Source organism: Pteropus vampyrus, unplaced genomic scaffold (genome assembly GCF_000151845.1).
Source record: "Pteropus vampyrus isolate Shadow unplaced genomic scaffold, Pvam_2.0 Scaffold106, whole genome shotgun sequence".
NCBI lineage: Eukaryota > Metazoa > Chordata > Mammalia > Chiroptera > Pteropodidae > Pteropus > Pteropus vampyrus.
The window spans coordinates 6,073,981-6,088,940 of NW_011888887.1; the positions used below are offsets into that span (position 1 = coordinate 6,073,981).

Genomic DNA, 14,960 nt, shown 5'->3' on the forward strand with positions numbered 1-14,960 from the left:
AGTTGCTGAGCCTTGTTTCAGGCTGGTAGTAGGATACAAAAATAAATAAGAGACTCTCCTCAACTCTGAGAGGCTCACAGTTTTACAAGGCAAATACCACAGTCCCTCAGCTGTCCACCATCATCCTGGGGAAAGTAACCACAGAGAATATGATGCAAGTACAGGATAGAAAATCAAGAGGACTGAGGAGGGTATTTAAATTAACATACAGACTGTAAACAGCTAATGAGCATCTTCTCTTCAAACCAAGGAGGGCTATAAAGGCTTTCTTTACCCTTAGGAAGCCAAGTGTATAAAACACAGGTTGAAAGATAAACCCCACACATTCCAGCCTGTTATTCACAGAGCTCTGCACTGTAGTTTTATATGAGCCCCACTCAAGATCAGATGATACTTGGCGTTCCTTTGTTATTGTTCCCTGTTTGGAGTCTCACAGGAGGACAAAGTGGATAAGCTGGCAGGAGCAGATATTCTGGGACCCCTGTCTAAGAGCTGTCATATAGCACCAGTCACTCACCATTCACCCCTAGCATCAATGTTGCTCAGTACAAGGTGGAATTATCTTTCAGAGTCTGTGGCATATTCTTTTAAATATAGACTTAGAATACATTCTCAATTCCTTCCCTGGGCCTACAATGCCCTGCAAAATCTGGTACCTGCCAGAGGGCTGGAACATCAACATTAAGGCTCAGGCAGTTGAGAGTCTCTACAAAAGAGATGTGAGTTAAGGGACCAGAGGAGTGATATAAGCTGAGACAAGGGATCTAGTGTGTCCAAGAAGGAACAAAAGGTACCTCATTTACAAATCAAAACCATAATGACATATGACTTCACACCCAAGCGTTGGTGGGGCTGTAGAGAAGTTAGAATCCTTGTTCCTTGTTGGTGGGAATGTACAACAGTGTAACCACTATGAAAAACAGTATCGTGCCTCCTCAAAAATTAAAAATAGAACTACCATGTGATCTAGCAATCCCACTTCTGGGTATATACTCAAAATAATTGAAAGTAGAACTGAAAAATATACCTGTACACCCGTGTTTATAGCAACATTCTTCACAATAACCAAAAGGTAGAAATGACCCAATGTCCATCGATGGATGGATAAACAAAATGTGGCATATACATACAATGGAATATTATTCACCCTAAAAAGGAAGGTAATTCAGACACATGCTACAACATGAATGAATACTGAAGGCATTAAGCTAAGTGAAATAAGCCAGTCACAGAAGGACAAATATTGTATGATTCTGCTTATATGATGTATCTAGAGTAGGCAAATTCGTAGAGACAGAAGGTAGAATAGAGGTTACAGGGGTTAGGGGAGTGGGGCAATATTGCTTAATGGAGACAGTTGCAAAACTCTGTAAATGTACTTATTGCCACTGAACTGCACATTTGCCATGAACACCAGTGTGAAGGGTGACGCCAAGGCAGACACACTGCAGCACCTCAGGTTGTGCTATGCTTTACATAGGAACGGTAACAGCTCAGTTCCATGTCCATGTGCCAAAGAGGAGGCCATCTGTATCAAATACACAGTCTTCTAACAGAGGTTCTTAATATTTCTTTCCAAAGACGAATTTGAGGTAGCATATAGCAAATAAACAAAAAGGGGAAAACACCAGGGAAAGGCTGAGATAGCAAACAAAAGCAAACAGCAGCTGGGCTGACTCTTTCACTTAGCCCTGAGCTTCCTGGCAGCCAGAGCAAAAATGTATTATCTCCTATCAGAAAGGAGGAAGCATTCCAGTCTCACAAGGGAAAGAATGTGTTTTTAGTAATAGATGCTAGAAGAATTTAGGTACATGGGACTTCACATGTGGCATGACCCATTGTGATTGTTAGTCTCCTCAGGCAGTTTCACACATATGCAGATTTCATATGCTTCTTTCTTATACTAATCTTCAATTAAAATTAAGCTGTAGACCATTAAAGCACAATGTAAAGGAATAAGCTTATCAAGGACAATCTTGGCATTCTACCTTCTAGTTGTCTAATTTGCTGTAAGATGAAACAAAGGACACAGAGGAATAAATGAAATGGACATCTCCCTTCAACTAGAGGAAAACAAGCCACCTGCAGCTGAAGTGGTTTGTTTGTATGGCAGGGTTTGCTATCTGGCAAGGCCTCCCCACTCTTTTTTTTTTTTTTTTTTTTTAACAGTTTTTGAATTGCTAACATTTAAAAGCCATTAACATTTATGACTATTCTGGTAAAATTAGAAGGTCTGGACACACTGGGCTCAGCTCCTCATACAACAATCTGTGAAGTGGCCAGCAGCTGGCCTCTCTGGCCTCGGCATGGCCCTGGTGATCCACGGCTCTGCCCACTTCCCTCATCGCTGTTCTCTGCCTGCCTCTGTCAGAGTCTATAGTCCTGCCTTTGCTGTCCTTTCTAAATGTAACTTTTCCCAGTTAGACTTTTGAAGAGCTGGAAAAAAGACAGCTAGATTATATTTTTCTGTTGAGAACCCAGAGCCTTAGGTTTTTCTGTTGTTGTTTGAGGGAAGACCCAAGTATTTCAGAAATCTGGAAAGGAAGTAAGAAGACATTCATGGCTATGAAAATTGAGCCTAACCAGCATTCTTGCTCCATGAAACATACTGGTAGGCCGGTTTTCTCCTTTTTCCCTCTGGATCAGCTAAGCCTAGCCCCAGAGTTGCACACAATAAACTATATATCAGATATTAAAGGCTGCCTAGTTTTTTGACACCCCCTATGGAACCCCTAACCCAAATAAAAATATAGCTAAATGGTCTAGATATTAGAAACCCACCCTGCTCCACATGCTTCTATGAAGCATGACTTTACTAGATTAATTTGCCCCCAAATATGGTCCTAGCTTCAAATTTTACATACTCTGGAGCTTGGCATTTATTTCACAGCTAGTGGTCATACATCTGCCTAGTTTGGAAGCCCCTTGTTTTCTTCTTCGTTATGTCTCTTTTTAAAACTTTGCCCTGAAATCCTTTCTCCAGGAAGCCTTCCCTGATTACCTACAATCTCATATTTGCCTTTTTCCTTGAGGTATCACAAACCCCGTAATTACTTGTTAACTGACACATTGACCTTACTAAGCCCAGCCTTGGGGAATAGTAACTGTTCATTTGTCCGTGTGTTCCCAGACACATAACGCTGGGCATGGAGTAGTGCTCAATAAAGGCCACATGACTTGGGCATGTAAAAGAAATAAAAGACTTTCTATAAATCAACTTTTAAAAGTATCTAGCTTTTGTTAGCTTGCTCATTGATCAAGTATTATCAAATCTAAGACATATCATGTAGCATACCATACCCTGCAAAAAGGCTTTCAATTAAGGGGGATCTTCAAGGTGGAGGCTCTTCCACTGAAGTTAGACATATTAGGCACAATGAATTTTTAGCCATTTAGCCAATCTGAGAAATGGAAGTGGCTGTAGGTCTGCTGTGAACTGTCCTAAAGCTTTATCTGTGTGAGAAGCAGCAAGTCAAGTTATAACCATAACCCTCACTGCCTTCTGAGAGCAGATACAACCCTCACCTCTCTTCTCATGCCTTGTAAAGTGACTGAGGTGGAAGAAAGAACTATAGATTTGTTCAACAACAATACATATGCTCTGCTAAGAGGCAGATGTGACACCCTGGGCATGTAACAGCTCAGAGCCTATTGTGGTTCTATGGCCACAATCAGGGGGGCTGTTGCTTTCTTTTTAGCAGTCTTCTCTGCTTTGCATGTATCAAGGCCCTAACTCTAGTGAGAAATAAGCGAAAACTGAACAAAACAACGTAGAAAATAGAATAGTTGACTTCCGGGTCTGAGTGCAAGAAGACCGAAGGGTCTGAGAGGAAAGGAGGAAGAGAGTATCCACGGAGGCCGCCCCTGAGTGACATACACAGTGTGTGAGTCTATCGAAGAGAAGAGGGTAAGAACGATGTTATAGTTCAAAAGCACCTCAATGTCATCAGTAACAAACAAACTGACGCATGAACCTCTTACTGCAACACAGTGGTGAGGACACATCATCACCCATGTATATTATTGTAAAAAGTGTTAACCTCAAATCTGATAACAGGAAAACAATCAGACGATCCAGACTGAGGGAACTTCTGTCGTACTACTAAGCTGGCCTCCTCAAAAATGTCAATGTTATGAAATACAATGAAGGTGGGGGACCTGTTCTAGATTAAAGGGGAGTAAAGAGGTGTGGTAACTAAACGGAATGTGTGAACCTTGATTTGATTCTGGATTAAGCAAAAGACAGTGTTGGGACATTTGGGAAAATCTGAATACGGACTATATATAATGTTGTATCTGGGTGAAAATGTTCAGTGTGATTAAGGTGCTTTGGTTATAAATGAGAAAGTCCCTGTTCTTAAGAGGGTCACGCTGATGTATTTAGGGTGGAGCATCACAATGTCTGCAGCTGGCTTTCAAATGGCTCAGAAAAAAAAAAAAAATTTGTGCATGCACGAAATCAAATGTGGCAAAATGTTAACAAGTGGTGAATCTAGGCAAAGGGTTTAGGGTGGTTCATTTGATCTTTTTTGTAAGTTTGATGTTTTTCAAAATAAAAAGTTGAGGGGAAAACAAATACTTCAACATTCAAGGCAAGAAGGTGTGACATAGCATGTATAGTCTCACATCTAGATTTAACATGGGGACCACCACTATGATGATTGATTCCTCAATGCAGCTATGCGAACAGGAAGGCTTTCCTGAAAGTGTCACTGCCACATCCAATTTATCCCCGGGAACACAGGCACGAATGGGAGTAAGTGTGCCAAGAAGAGTGAGCTGTCAGCTGCCACCCCGTCCTACCAGGTAGGTCCGACTTCACCGGGAGGAAGAGCCTCTTTGGTGTGTCTTTCCCAAAGAAAATGAGGTTCTATTTTAGCCAAATCTTACCAACCTGAGATTTGTTTTCATTTTTGCTGTTATCATTTTGTAGTTTTGACCGTTTCTCTACAACAATAAACTTCGTCTTAAATATTGTGAAGGTGTAAGAAAGAAAACCCGACCTCAGCTGCAATAAAAATGTCCTCCAGCGACTGCGAAACCCAGCTGCCTTGATGCCCCTTCAGAACGCCTCCCTCTAAGCTGCCCCAGCGCCCCACAGAATTCCCACCCCCACTGGCCTCTGTGGTATAAAAGTTCTGGCAGCGGCTTCTGGAGAGCAAGGCTCCAACGGCATGTTTGTAGAAAAGTTCAATTTCACATTCAATCATTTTACTTATTGACTACTAATCGCCTGATTGGCACAGCTTTAAGAATAAGAAAATAACCAGCATTGCAGAGGATGTGAGGAAAACTTTGGGGTACAGATGGGGAGCAATTTGGCAAAATCTACAGAAAGCCTTAAAGATCATTCTGTACCTGATAACTCTGAGAAGTTATCCTGAAGAAATATTTCGAGATGCATTCAGAGGACGAACTCTGGCCTCCTCACTGTGCCTCCAGCACTGGCCCCTGCCCAAGTCCGGGCCTCACCTCACCTCACCTCAGACCACTCTCCCTGAAGCTCACTAACCTCTAGGCCAATGGGCCTGTCTCAGAGTCTGGATCAGCCATCTCAGCTCAAAAGCCCCTTTATAGGCAAGCTCCATCCAGCCTTTGAGAGCAAACAGTACCGGCACATAGTAGGCCAGCAGTACCAGTCCCAGGCCCCATGCCTCTCATTGTGGCCAGAGTGGGAGAATTTCCAAGCCAGTAGGTAAGGGGAGAAGATGTGCTTCTTGAAAACAGACATGGTGTATAAAATCTCTCACAGGAGCACTGCTCACAAGGATGGCTGCCACGAGGTCCCATACCTTATTTCCATTACAGACAACATAGGCTTTCAGAGGCTTGTCTCAGAAGCTCACGCTCTCTATAATGCTGGTTTTAAGGAAAAATATGTCATGAGTTTCAAACAACCACGAACCAATCCAACCTGCGGGGACATGGTCTGTTTAGAAAACAAAGGCTGCTTATTATAGTAGAAAAGGAGTTCATGAATGCCAATGATTATGGGAGATCATTTTGAATACGTGGTAGATCAACACAGCTTTCCATTGCTATCCCAACTCTCCGAGGGGCTGGACATTACTGAAGAGCAGAATTGAGGGAAATATTCCAAAGTAACACAAAGTGAAGTGGAACAGTGACTTTTCCTGCTCTCAAGTCTGGCTATGCTCCAAGGAAAGTTCTGGAATGATTTTAGGTGCGCTCCTCAGTCACCTGGCCCTGCTAACATTTGTAGACAGGTCTTACCTGACCGTGTTCAGATCCCTGGGAGAAAGCACATAGTCACTCAGAGAGTCCTCCGGTGAGTCAATGTTAGAAACGTCTAAGACTTCCCTGGGCTTGGTTCTCAGAAATGACCAACATCATGAACCTCTTGGGAGATATTAAATCACCTAACTAAACAAGAAGAGAAAACAGGCAACGAGGGGCTCACCCTATTATATCAACTAGCCAGGGTGCTTTATTCTGTCCCATCTAACCTTTCTAACCTGTGGACTGACCGGTTCCTCAAAGTTTCAGAATCGGCACACAGATTTACGAACAATCTGATTCTTATTTAAAAATTCTTTGCTGGGGGATGACTGACCACCTTGCTACCTCATTCCTGACGAAAAGCGAGTTTTCTCCAGACAGGCTGCCTTGCCTTTGTAAACACTCCTATCCAAGTCTGCAGAAAAAATTTTTGGAGGAGGCAGGGCCACTTTTTCCTGCCCTGACTCCCCTCTTCCCCACTGGGAGTGGCTGCTTGACACTTTGGAACATGTTTCCTGAAGCCACGAAACCTCTTCGCCATTAAGGCAGAAAAAATCTGGTTTTAACGTTAAACATATTTCATAGTCATAGCCATGCCAAAGAGCCAAGTTTCATGTGTAAATTCTTCCTTGGTTGTCCTCCAAAAACTACTCACAAGGAGGAAATCTCTATCTAAATGATCACACCAGTGAGCAAGGTATCATGTGCTTTCTTTCATCCCTAAGGGTATAATAGTTTAGCATTGCCAAATTCCATTAAAATAAGAATTTCTCACCTAACATCAGAAGAGAGCTCAAAATACCGGAGCAGAACCCAACACAGGCTGAGCAGAGGTCCATCAGGTCAGGGGTTTTGTTTGTTTTACGAACAATTGCTCCAGATAAGCTTCGCTGTTCCATTAACAGACTTAAGAAAAGTCTGCTAGAGAGTACACCGCACACGTGCTAACGTGCATGATGCAATGAGCCCGTGTGCACACATCTGTGCCCTGCTTTAGTGCGACACCCAGAATCATTTGGTCTAAGGATGTCGTTTCTAAGATGGAGATCTGCAAAGTCTCGATTAACAACAAACACTGCTATTAGCCAGGTGCTGTGATCACACAGCTGCTCCCTAAATTCCCCTAACGGCACTAGACCTCAAAGGACTGCAGTAAGCACAGCACACCAACCACTGGCACTGTTCACTGTTAAAGCGGAGGCGTGTCAAAGCAAAGCCATCTACGGAAACACAGGGGCAGCAGCAACAACAGAAACAAAACTGCTTAGCTGTGCAGCCTTGGGCAAGTGACTTACCCTCTCTGAACTCTGTTGTCTATTTTACAGATGTGGAGATTTACAGGGCCTCCTTCAAGGTGGAGGATTAAACATAAAAATGCATGCGAATGCTTGACAACAAAGTAAGTGAGCACAGCATGTTAGCTATTACACTCGGCCTCTCTTTGAACTAGAACTCTTGGCCAAATTGAGAAAATAACAATCCCAAGCCACAGTTCCAACCTTTGTCTTTGTCTATTTAATTACCTCTATTTTCCAAATAATTGTGTGACTAGGTTTGAACAGAGGTAAGGAGATTTATTTTAAGATGCAATGTGACCTTTCCAGGACCTTTCTCTTTTACACGACTACTTAGGTAAGTCAAAGCACTTTCTAAAGTGCCATCTCACTCCTCCAGGCTCTGAGGACTGAGCGCAGGAGCCAGCTTACTGAAGGGGCAGCCTTGGCTCTGATGGGTAAGGTTTGAAAACAAAAGAAAAGCGCTTTTTTAATGAAGGAACAGGTTGGACTTACTTCCGTTATCTTAAATGGAGATCAGCAAATAAACTGCAGCAAACTTTGCATATAAAATCCAGCTCAAGGAAACCTCTGAGTTGCTAATGCAGGTTTGCAAATACAGCAACCATAATGAAATGACTGCTTTTTAATGATTTCCTATAATGGTGTTTATATATGGAAGCCTTTTTCCCCCCTGTTGAAGCAATTTAATTGGAAAATGGCAAAGGGATAAAAGAAGCAGACGTCCAGTTCCGATGAACACACATAGGGACTACACTTTGCTGCAGCCTTAATGAGCTCCTCCTCTTTGCTGTCCCCAGAGCCTGCCCTCCTCGGAGTCCTGGCAGGTGTGGGCCCTGTGCCCACAGCCCTCTTCTCCTGCCTTTCTCTTTGATTGCATTGCTCCTGCTTGTCCCTCAGCTTAAACGTACCTTAAATGGGACTTGTTCTCCGATGCTCCCATCTGAGGGTGTCACAAGGGGCTCCTGTACACTTCCGGTTGTGGTCCTTATCCCACTGCTGGTCATTCCCTGTTTACCTATCTGTATCATCCAAACAACTGTGAGATCTAAGGTGGTATCCACTGCTACTTGAATAGTTGAGTGTCTCCTACGTGTGGGTACTGTTACGTTGGTAAACAGGACAGCCCAAGTCCCTGCCCGCTTGGAGCCTGCATTCTAGCGTAAGACTGATAAAGACTGGTAATATGGAACGAAATAAATGCAAACACATGACATCATCAGGTAGCGCTAAGTGCTATGAAGACAAATGAAGCAGAGAAGAGTATAAGCTGCAAGTGTGAGAGTGAGTGAATGCTGTCGTACTCCAAGAGGGGTCAGGGACGGCCTCCGATGAGAAGTTGCTGGCTGACTATGGTGGGAAGTCAGGGTGGATTGCAGGAAAGAGCACAACAGGCAGAAGGCACAGTAAATGCAGAGGCCCCGAGGCAAGAGAAGCTGGTAAGGTTTGGGGGTAAGGGGTGCAGTGAGGAGGCCACTGTGGACAGAGCTGGAGGGAAAACAGGGAGAGTTGGGGAGGGTGAGGTCCGAGGGTGGGGATGTCAGGTTCTGGGGGGCCCTGTAGGCCATAGTAAGGAGTCGGGATGTCATTCTAGGCGTCAGGGATTTGAGCATGGGAGTACAGCAATCTGATGGCAGATTCTGTGTCTTACATCCCCAGTCTCTAGCACAGGACCCAGTGAGTTTGTCGAATAAATAAATGAAGGCCTCCCATTGTGGGCAGAGAACAGGTACAGGCACTGGGCAGACAGGGTTCCTTGCCTCCAGGAGCTGTCTCATTGGGAAAGATACTACCACCAAATGTAATGGATTCATATTTTTTTAATAACGGAAAGGATGGAGAGGAAATGGGTACCCTGAGTTATAGGTGCTTTGTCAACAGCCCCAAGAAGTCTCACAGTAAAGATGCCCAGCACATTTAAGTGGGTTTATCTCTCCATTTCCCAACTTTATTTGATTAAGAAACTTTGCTGGAGTATAGGTCACTTATTTAATTTCACAAAATATAATCTCAAAGAAATAAATGGAGGGGTCCATGTAGGAATGCCTCTTTTTATTCATAAGGAACTTCTTGGCTGCTTGCATTTGTCTGTCTGCCGAAGGCTGGAGACAGAATCAAGAAGCTTGGGGCCACCAGGGTTAGAGAATATGAAGCTGGTATAACTTAGCATGTAGGACTTGTGCCCATAGCTGGGCCTGGGGTCTGGGTTCAGGTTTCAAGGAGGCAGTTTAAGCCTGAAGCCAAGGCCCTGGGTCTGGGGCGGCATCTCCACTCCTCAACCCGTTTCTGTCTGGCTCATTTGGCATCAGCTCTCAGTGATCTTGATGTAGCTAAATCCATTTGGCTTTAGCAGCAATCCAGCCTGCTGACCCCTCCTTTCCTATTAGAGACTTCTCTGCCGCCACTGGCTTCTGGACATCATTCTCTGCATTTGCTTCCTACGACTTTGGCTGACTGACTGGTTGATGGATTGGTTGACTGCTTGACTCCTTCAGTGAAACAATATCTGTGAATACATACTACAGTGCCAGGCATGGTGGTGGGCCCTAGAGATACACTAGTAGATAAAACAAACATGCTTCTGTTCAGTGGAGTTTAGTGGGAGAGTCAGTCAATCAAAGAAATAAAAATATATCACGTAAAATTTCAGTGTGATATGTATAGAAAGGAATCAAATGGGGGCAGTGCGGAGTAAGCACAGGGACTTGCATGTATTAGCTTTCATGAGATGCTTTTGAAGGAGGTGCATTTAAACTGAGACCAAAATAATGAGAGGCACATCCCTGCCACAAGCTCCTGCTGGGTCTCCTTATCAGCTGGTGGCCTCCAAGGCTTACTCTCCAGCTCTCTGCACTTCTCACTGAAGGCAACAACTTCCATTGCTTCAGTAACTATCTGTACACAACTTGATGTCTCCCAGCTGCTTTTCTTCAGCCCACATCTCCCTTTTGGCTTCTTATGTATACCTCCTGCTTTCCCAAGCATTTCCACCCAGATATCTCCAGACACCTCAAACTTATGCTCAAACAAAACACATGATCTCCACCCCATCCTGCTCTCCCCACAAACAAAACAAAACAAAACAAAACACAAAATTCAAAGTAAAACCATCTGGTTCTTTTTCCTATGTTCCCATATTAGTGACTGGCCCTGCTATCCAGCCATCGTGCCATCCAGAAACTTATGGGACACCTTCCCTCCTCCTCTACGCTGTTTTCAATACTTCAGCAGATTTTGCCAATTTTATACCTTTTCTACACCCATCTGCTTTTTCCGCATCTCAACGGCCACCACCCTAATCCTAGCAATAATTTTGCCCACCCAGAGTCTTTCAATGGTTTCCTAGCTGGCCTCCCCATTCACTCTTGATCCACTGAGTCTTTCTCCTCACTAGAGAGTGACTGATTCAAAATGAAAATCTGATTATCTCATCCCCTTCCTCAGCCCCATTATTAAAATCTTTCAGTGGTTTCTTGTGGCCCTTTGAATAACGGTCAAACTCGTCTAATGTGGTCTATAAGACCTTGTGTCACCTGGATCCTGCCTACCTCTCCAGCCTACATCTCATACCTCTGTGTTCTCCATAAACAATGATCTTTGAATGCATCTATCCCCAGCTTACCTGAATGCCATCTCCTCTTTTACCTGCTTAATTCCTACTCAGCTCATATGTCAGTTCTCAGAGGAAGCGATCTTGGAAATCCAAAACTGAATAAAATTCCTTTGACATACTCTCATGTCCTTACCATGGTCCTTAATGCTATAGCACTCATATAGGTTTATAATACAACATGAATCTGTAATATTTGATTCAAGTCTGTCTCCTCAATTAAATTTTAAGTTTTATGAAAATTACACTATGCGTACTCTTCCTTCTGGTTCTTCTTCCATTTCTCTCCTACATGTGAACATTTCCTAAGATACGGTGCTCCTCCCTCTTTCGACTCCACACCTTTGACCACAGGGATCTCCTTACTTCATAGCTTCAAAGCTTTTATCCTCAACCTCAATCTCTCCAGAGAGCCAGTTAGGCAACTCCAAGTAGACCAGTGGTTTTGCAACTTTTGACTGCAACCCACAGTTGGAACACTTCATTTGGCAACTTACTGCATATACACATGTAACAAATAATTTCCATGAAATAATACTATCATTCTATATTTCTTTCCTATTTGATTTCGTTTAAAAACTACTTTATTTTTCACATAATTTCAAGACCCACTAATGGGTCATGACCTGCAGTTTAAAAACATACCACACGAAGATACTGTATCAAATATTTTCACATAGACATTTCTCTATAACCTCAAACATATCTATTTCCCAACTCATTTCTCAACCAAACTCCCTTACTAAGGAATGCTATCATTCTTAGTCACTCAGGATTAACATGTTAGAGTCATTTTGGATTCCTCTTTACCCTCTTTACCCATTGATTGCTAATACCTATTGGTTCTTCCACTGCAACGGGTCACCACCTCATTCCATCCTTTCCATTCCTGCCATTGTAGTTCTGATTCTATTGTAACTTGGAACAACACCGCAATCGCCTTTTTAACTGGCTCCCTACTTCTGGAATTTTCAAATAGAGGTGACATATGTTTGAATCATAAACATCGAGGCAGAAAGCTAATTTGGCTCTTCAGTTCTGTTTTGACCAACAAAGTAGCATGTAAGGGACTGAAATGGATGTGCCTTCATCTACTCACCAAACTCCTTGACTAATTAAATTTTAATTCAGGCTGCCTCACGTTTCTATAAATTCCTATTACAGAAACCAGACTCTGGGTTTGTGGTAATGGCAGGCAGACTCACCCATGTCAGCAGTGACCATGGTGGACTGGTTTTCAGGGATGGAGACAGAGGTCTGGTCTTGGTCCATGCTTCGAGAATCCTCGTTGACCTCTTGTTGACTCTGGCTGAGTTCTGATCGTAGTTCTGAGTACTCATCTTCCTCCCTGAGAAAAAAGGAGAGTCAGCCACCACTTACAGAGATGTAAGACAAATCTCTAGAGAATATGTCCTTTAAAAACAAGAAAAAAGACATTCAGAGAGGTACCCCCTGGCCTCTTGGACTAGGATTCCTTCAGCCCAAATAGATGGTCCTATCTCTGGTCAGTGTGAAACTGAAGGGCTACTTCTGTGTCCACATACATACCCATACAGATTCATCTATCAGCCAACTAGCAACTTTTCCCCTTCGAAGACTTCATTCCCTCAAATTTCCAGGTGAAAAAGAACTAAGACTACAAGCACTGATGCTACAGTAAGCAAAATAATCAAGAGTCTGGTGAACAGAAACAGCATGTCCCATTGCGTGGAAGTTACCGCTGGTAGGCTTTCGTCTTGGAAGAAGACATGAAAAGGTGTTGGGGCTGGAGCTACTGAAAAGCCAGCACCTATTTGCGCAGAACGAAATGGATGCTTTGAGAGGTATAAGGATCAGCATGTCTAAAAAATACCACGCATAATTTCCCCAAAGAGAGTAGATGGAGTTAGAGAATAGGAAAAGAGAATGGAATGAGGCGAAAAGTGGAAACAGTGAGAGAGGATGTCACTCAAGGGTCTATTTCCTTCTACTTGCAATTGCAACAGGAAGATAACATTTAAATGCAGCTACGTTTCTTTTGCACAAGAACACCCACCCCTCTCAGCCCTTCACAGGGGCCCTCAACGTTCTGGTCTCTGAATTAGTTATGAGCAAGCTAAGAAAACTTAAAATTGTAGTATGTAGCTCAAAGCACATGTGTACTTCCTTCTGCCTCACACCATCATCATCACTACACACACTAGACAGAGGCATGGAGAGAGCTAAATTAACCCTCTTGGAAGCATTTATTTTGCAAGTGAGTCAGAAGAGAAAATTGTCAGGGGATTTAATTATGAGGTTGGAAAGCTCACAGGTGTCTGCTCAGCCCCAGTGGGAGGGTGTCTGCGAAGAAAGCTAGAAGAAAGGAAGAGAAGAAATCCTTTCAGCCTGGCATTCAGTTTAAGTTTCTGATGTGTGTGTGTATGAGAGCAGAAAGTCTACAGTCTCGGGTTCTGAGTAGACTAGCATGGTGCAAGGTGATCACTGGAACTTGCGGATGAGGCAACTGCCATTTTAAGCTGGAAAGACATCTATAAATTAGAGAAATGTGAAGAACTCTTCAGAGTTCTTGGTTCTCTCAAGAAACCAACATCCTCCTAGGGAAGGGATTCAGCTGAGCCCCTGCTTTATAAGGTATTTTTAATAAAAGACACCCAAATCTGGGTGAACTTTAAACAGACATAAAGCCTTCCAGACATGCAAAATATGAAATAGAAAGGGAGTGAATGCAAAAAAAATAAAAAAAAAAAATAGATTAATGTTCTAGAAATGTTAACTATTAGATACTCACAAAGCCGACAATAACTAGGGTTAGGATATAAAAAAATTAAAAAATACTCTTAAGAGTTGCCTTTTTGGTTTAGAGAGTAATTGTGTCCTGATATATCAGCTCTCCTTTCAATCACCACTTAAAATTCTGATTTCCGTTAACAGCAGATTTTGTGTACGATGAACAGATTACCTTTGTTGTATGTAATCAGCTTCAGCTTGGCTGAGACTGTTTTACAGCCAAGAAAGCCAGATAAATGTTGCTGCTGTATCTCTAATATAAATGGCAGTTGAAAAATCTTTAAAAGCCACCTTAAACCCTCCTGGCTTGGCAGGTTCTAAAACATATAGTGCCTGTCGAATCTTCTACTTTGTAAGGAATTACTTCTAGAGATTATTAGGATGAACTTTATAAAAAAGTGCATAGGGAAGGGGTGGGTAGAGGGCTGTTGGGTGCAGCAGTAAGTCACCAAGCTGGTAATGGCCTCTAGCTAATGACATAACATTAGCATCTAAAAGTGGCTTTATCGTTTGCTTCCTTCTGTTGTGTATAGTAACTCTTGGCAAGTGATAACTTACTTCTGTGGGGGAAGGAAGAAATGCCTCCCAAAAGAACACCAACTGTTAGTGTGGTGATGAAAAGGAAGAAAACATGAAAAGGTCCAAGAAGTGATCATTTTAAGCCAAAAAACCCCCCACAAAAACCAGAAGCTTTGATAAAGTGATAAACGTTGATAATTATATGCTACTGTGGCAGTTTCATCATTATAGAATTATAAAGTTCTCAGGTGTTTCTCTTTGGAATTGTCTCACAGGATTCTAAATGTACATTATTTCATTCACTAAAAAAGCATTTGTGAAGTGCTTCCCAGTTGCTCTATTTATAGTTGCAGTGATTAATGCTTGCTACTAGTTTAAACAACAAAACAGAATAGAACCCATCCTGAGGAGGCAGGCTTTACATTGTACACATACCCAGGTAACTAGTAGTAGCAGAAGAATCACAGTTTGGCAGATTGGAAGGGATCTTAGAGAACACCTAAGCCAGGATCAATACCTTCATTTTA

At 42.7% G+C, this 14,960-nt stretch overlaps 1 protein-coding gene across 4 annotated transcripts in view; it reads right to left on the minus strand.

The window, feature by feature from the left end:
- The window catches only part of MCC (mutated in colorectal cancers), a 398,889-nt gene that overhangs the window by 77,487 nt on the left and 306,442 nt on the right, over positions 1 to 14,960 (minus strand). For all 4 annotated transcript variants that reach the window (XM_011365176.2, XM_011365177.2, XM_011365179.2 and 1 more), the window contains one exon: positions 12,351 to 12,493. In XM_011365176.2, the coding sequence (XP_011363478.1) occupies positions 12,351 to 12,493 (143 nt within the window). The remainder of the gene's footprint in view (positions 1 to 12,350; positions 12,494 to 14,960) is intronic.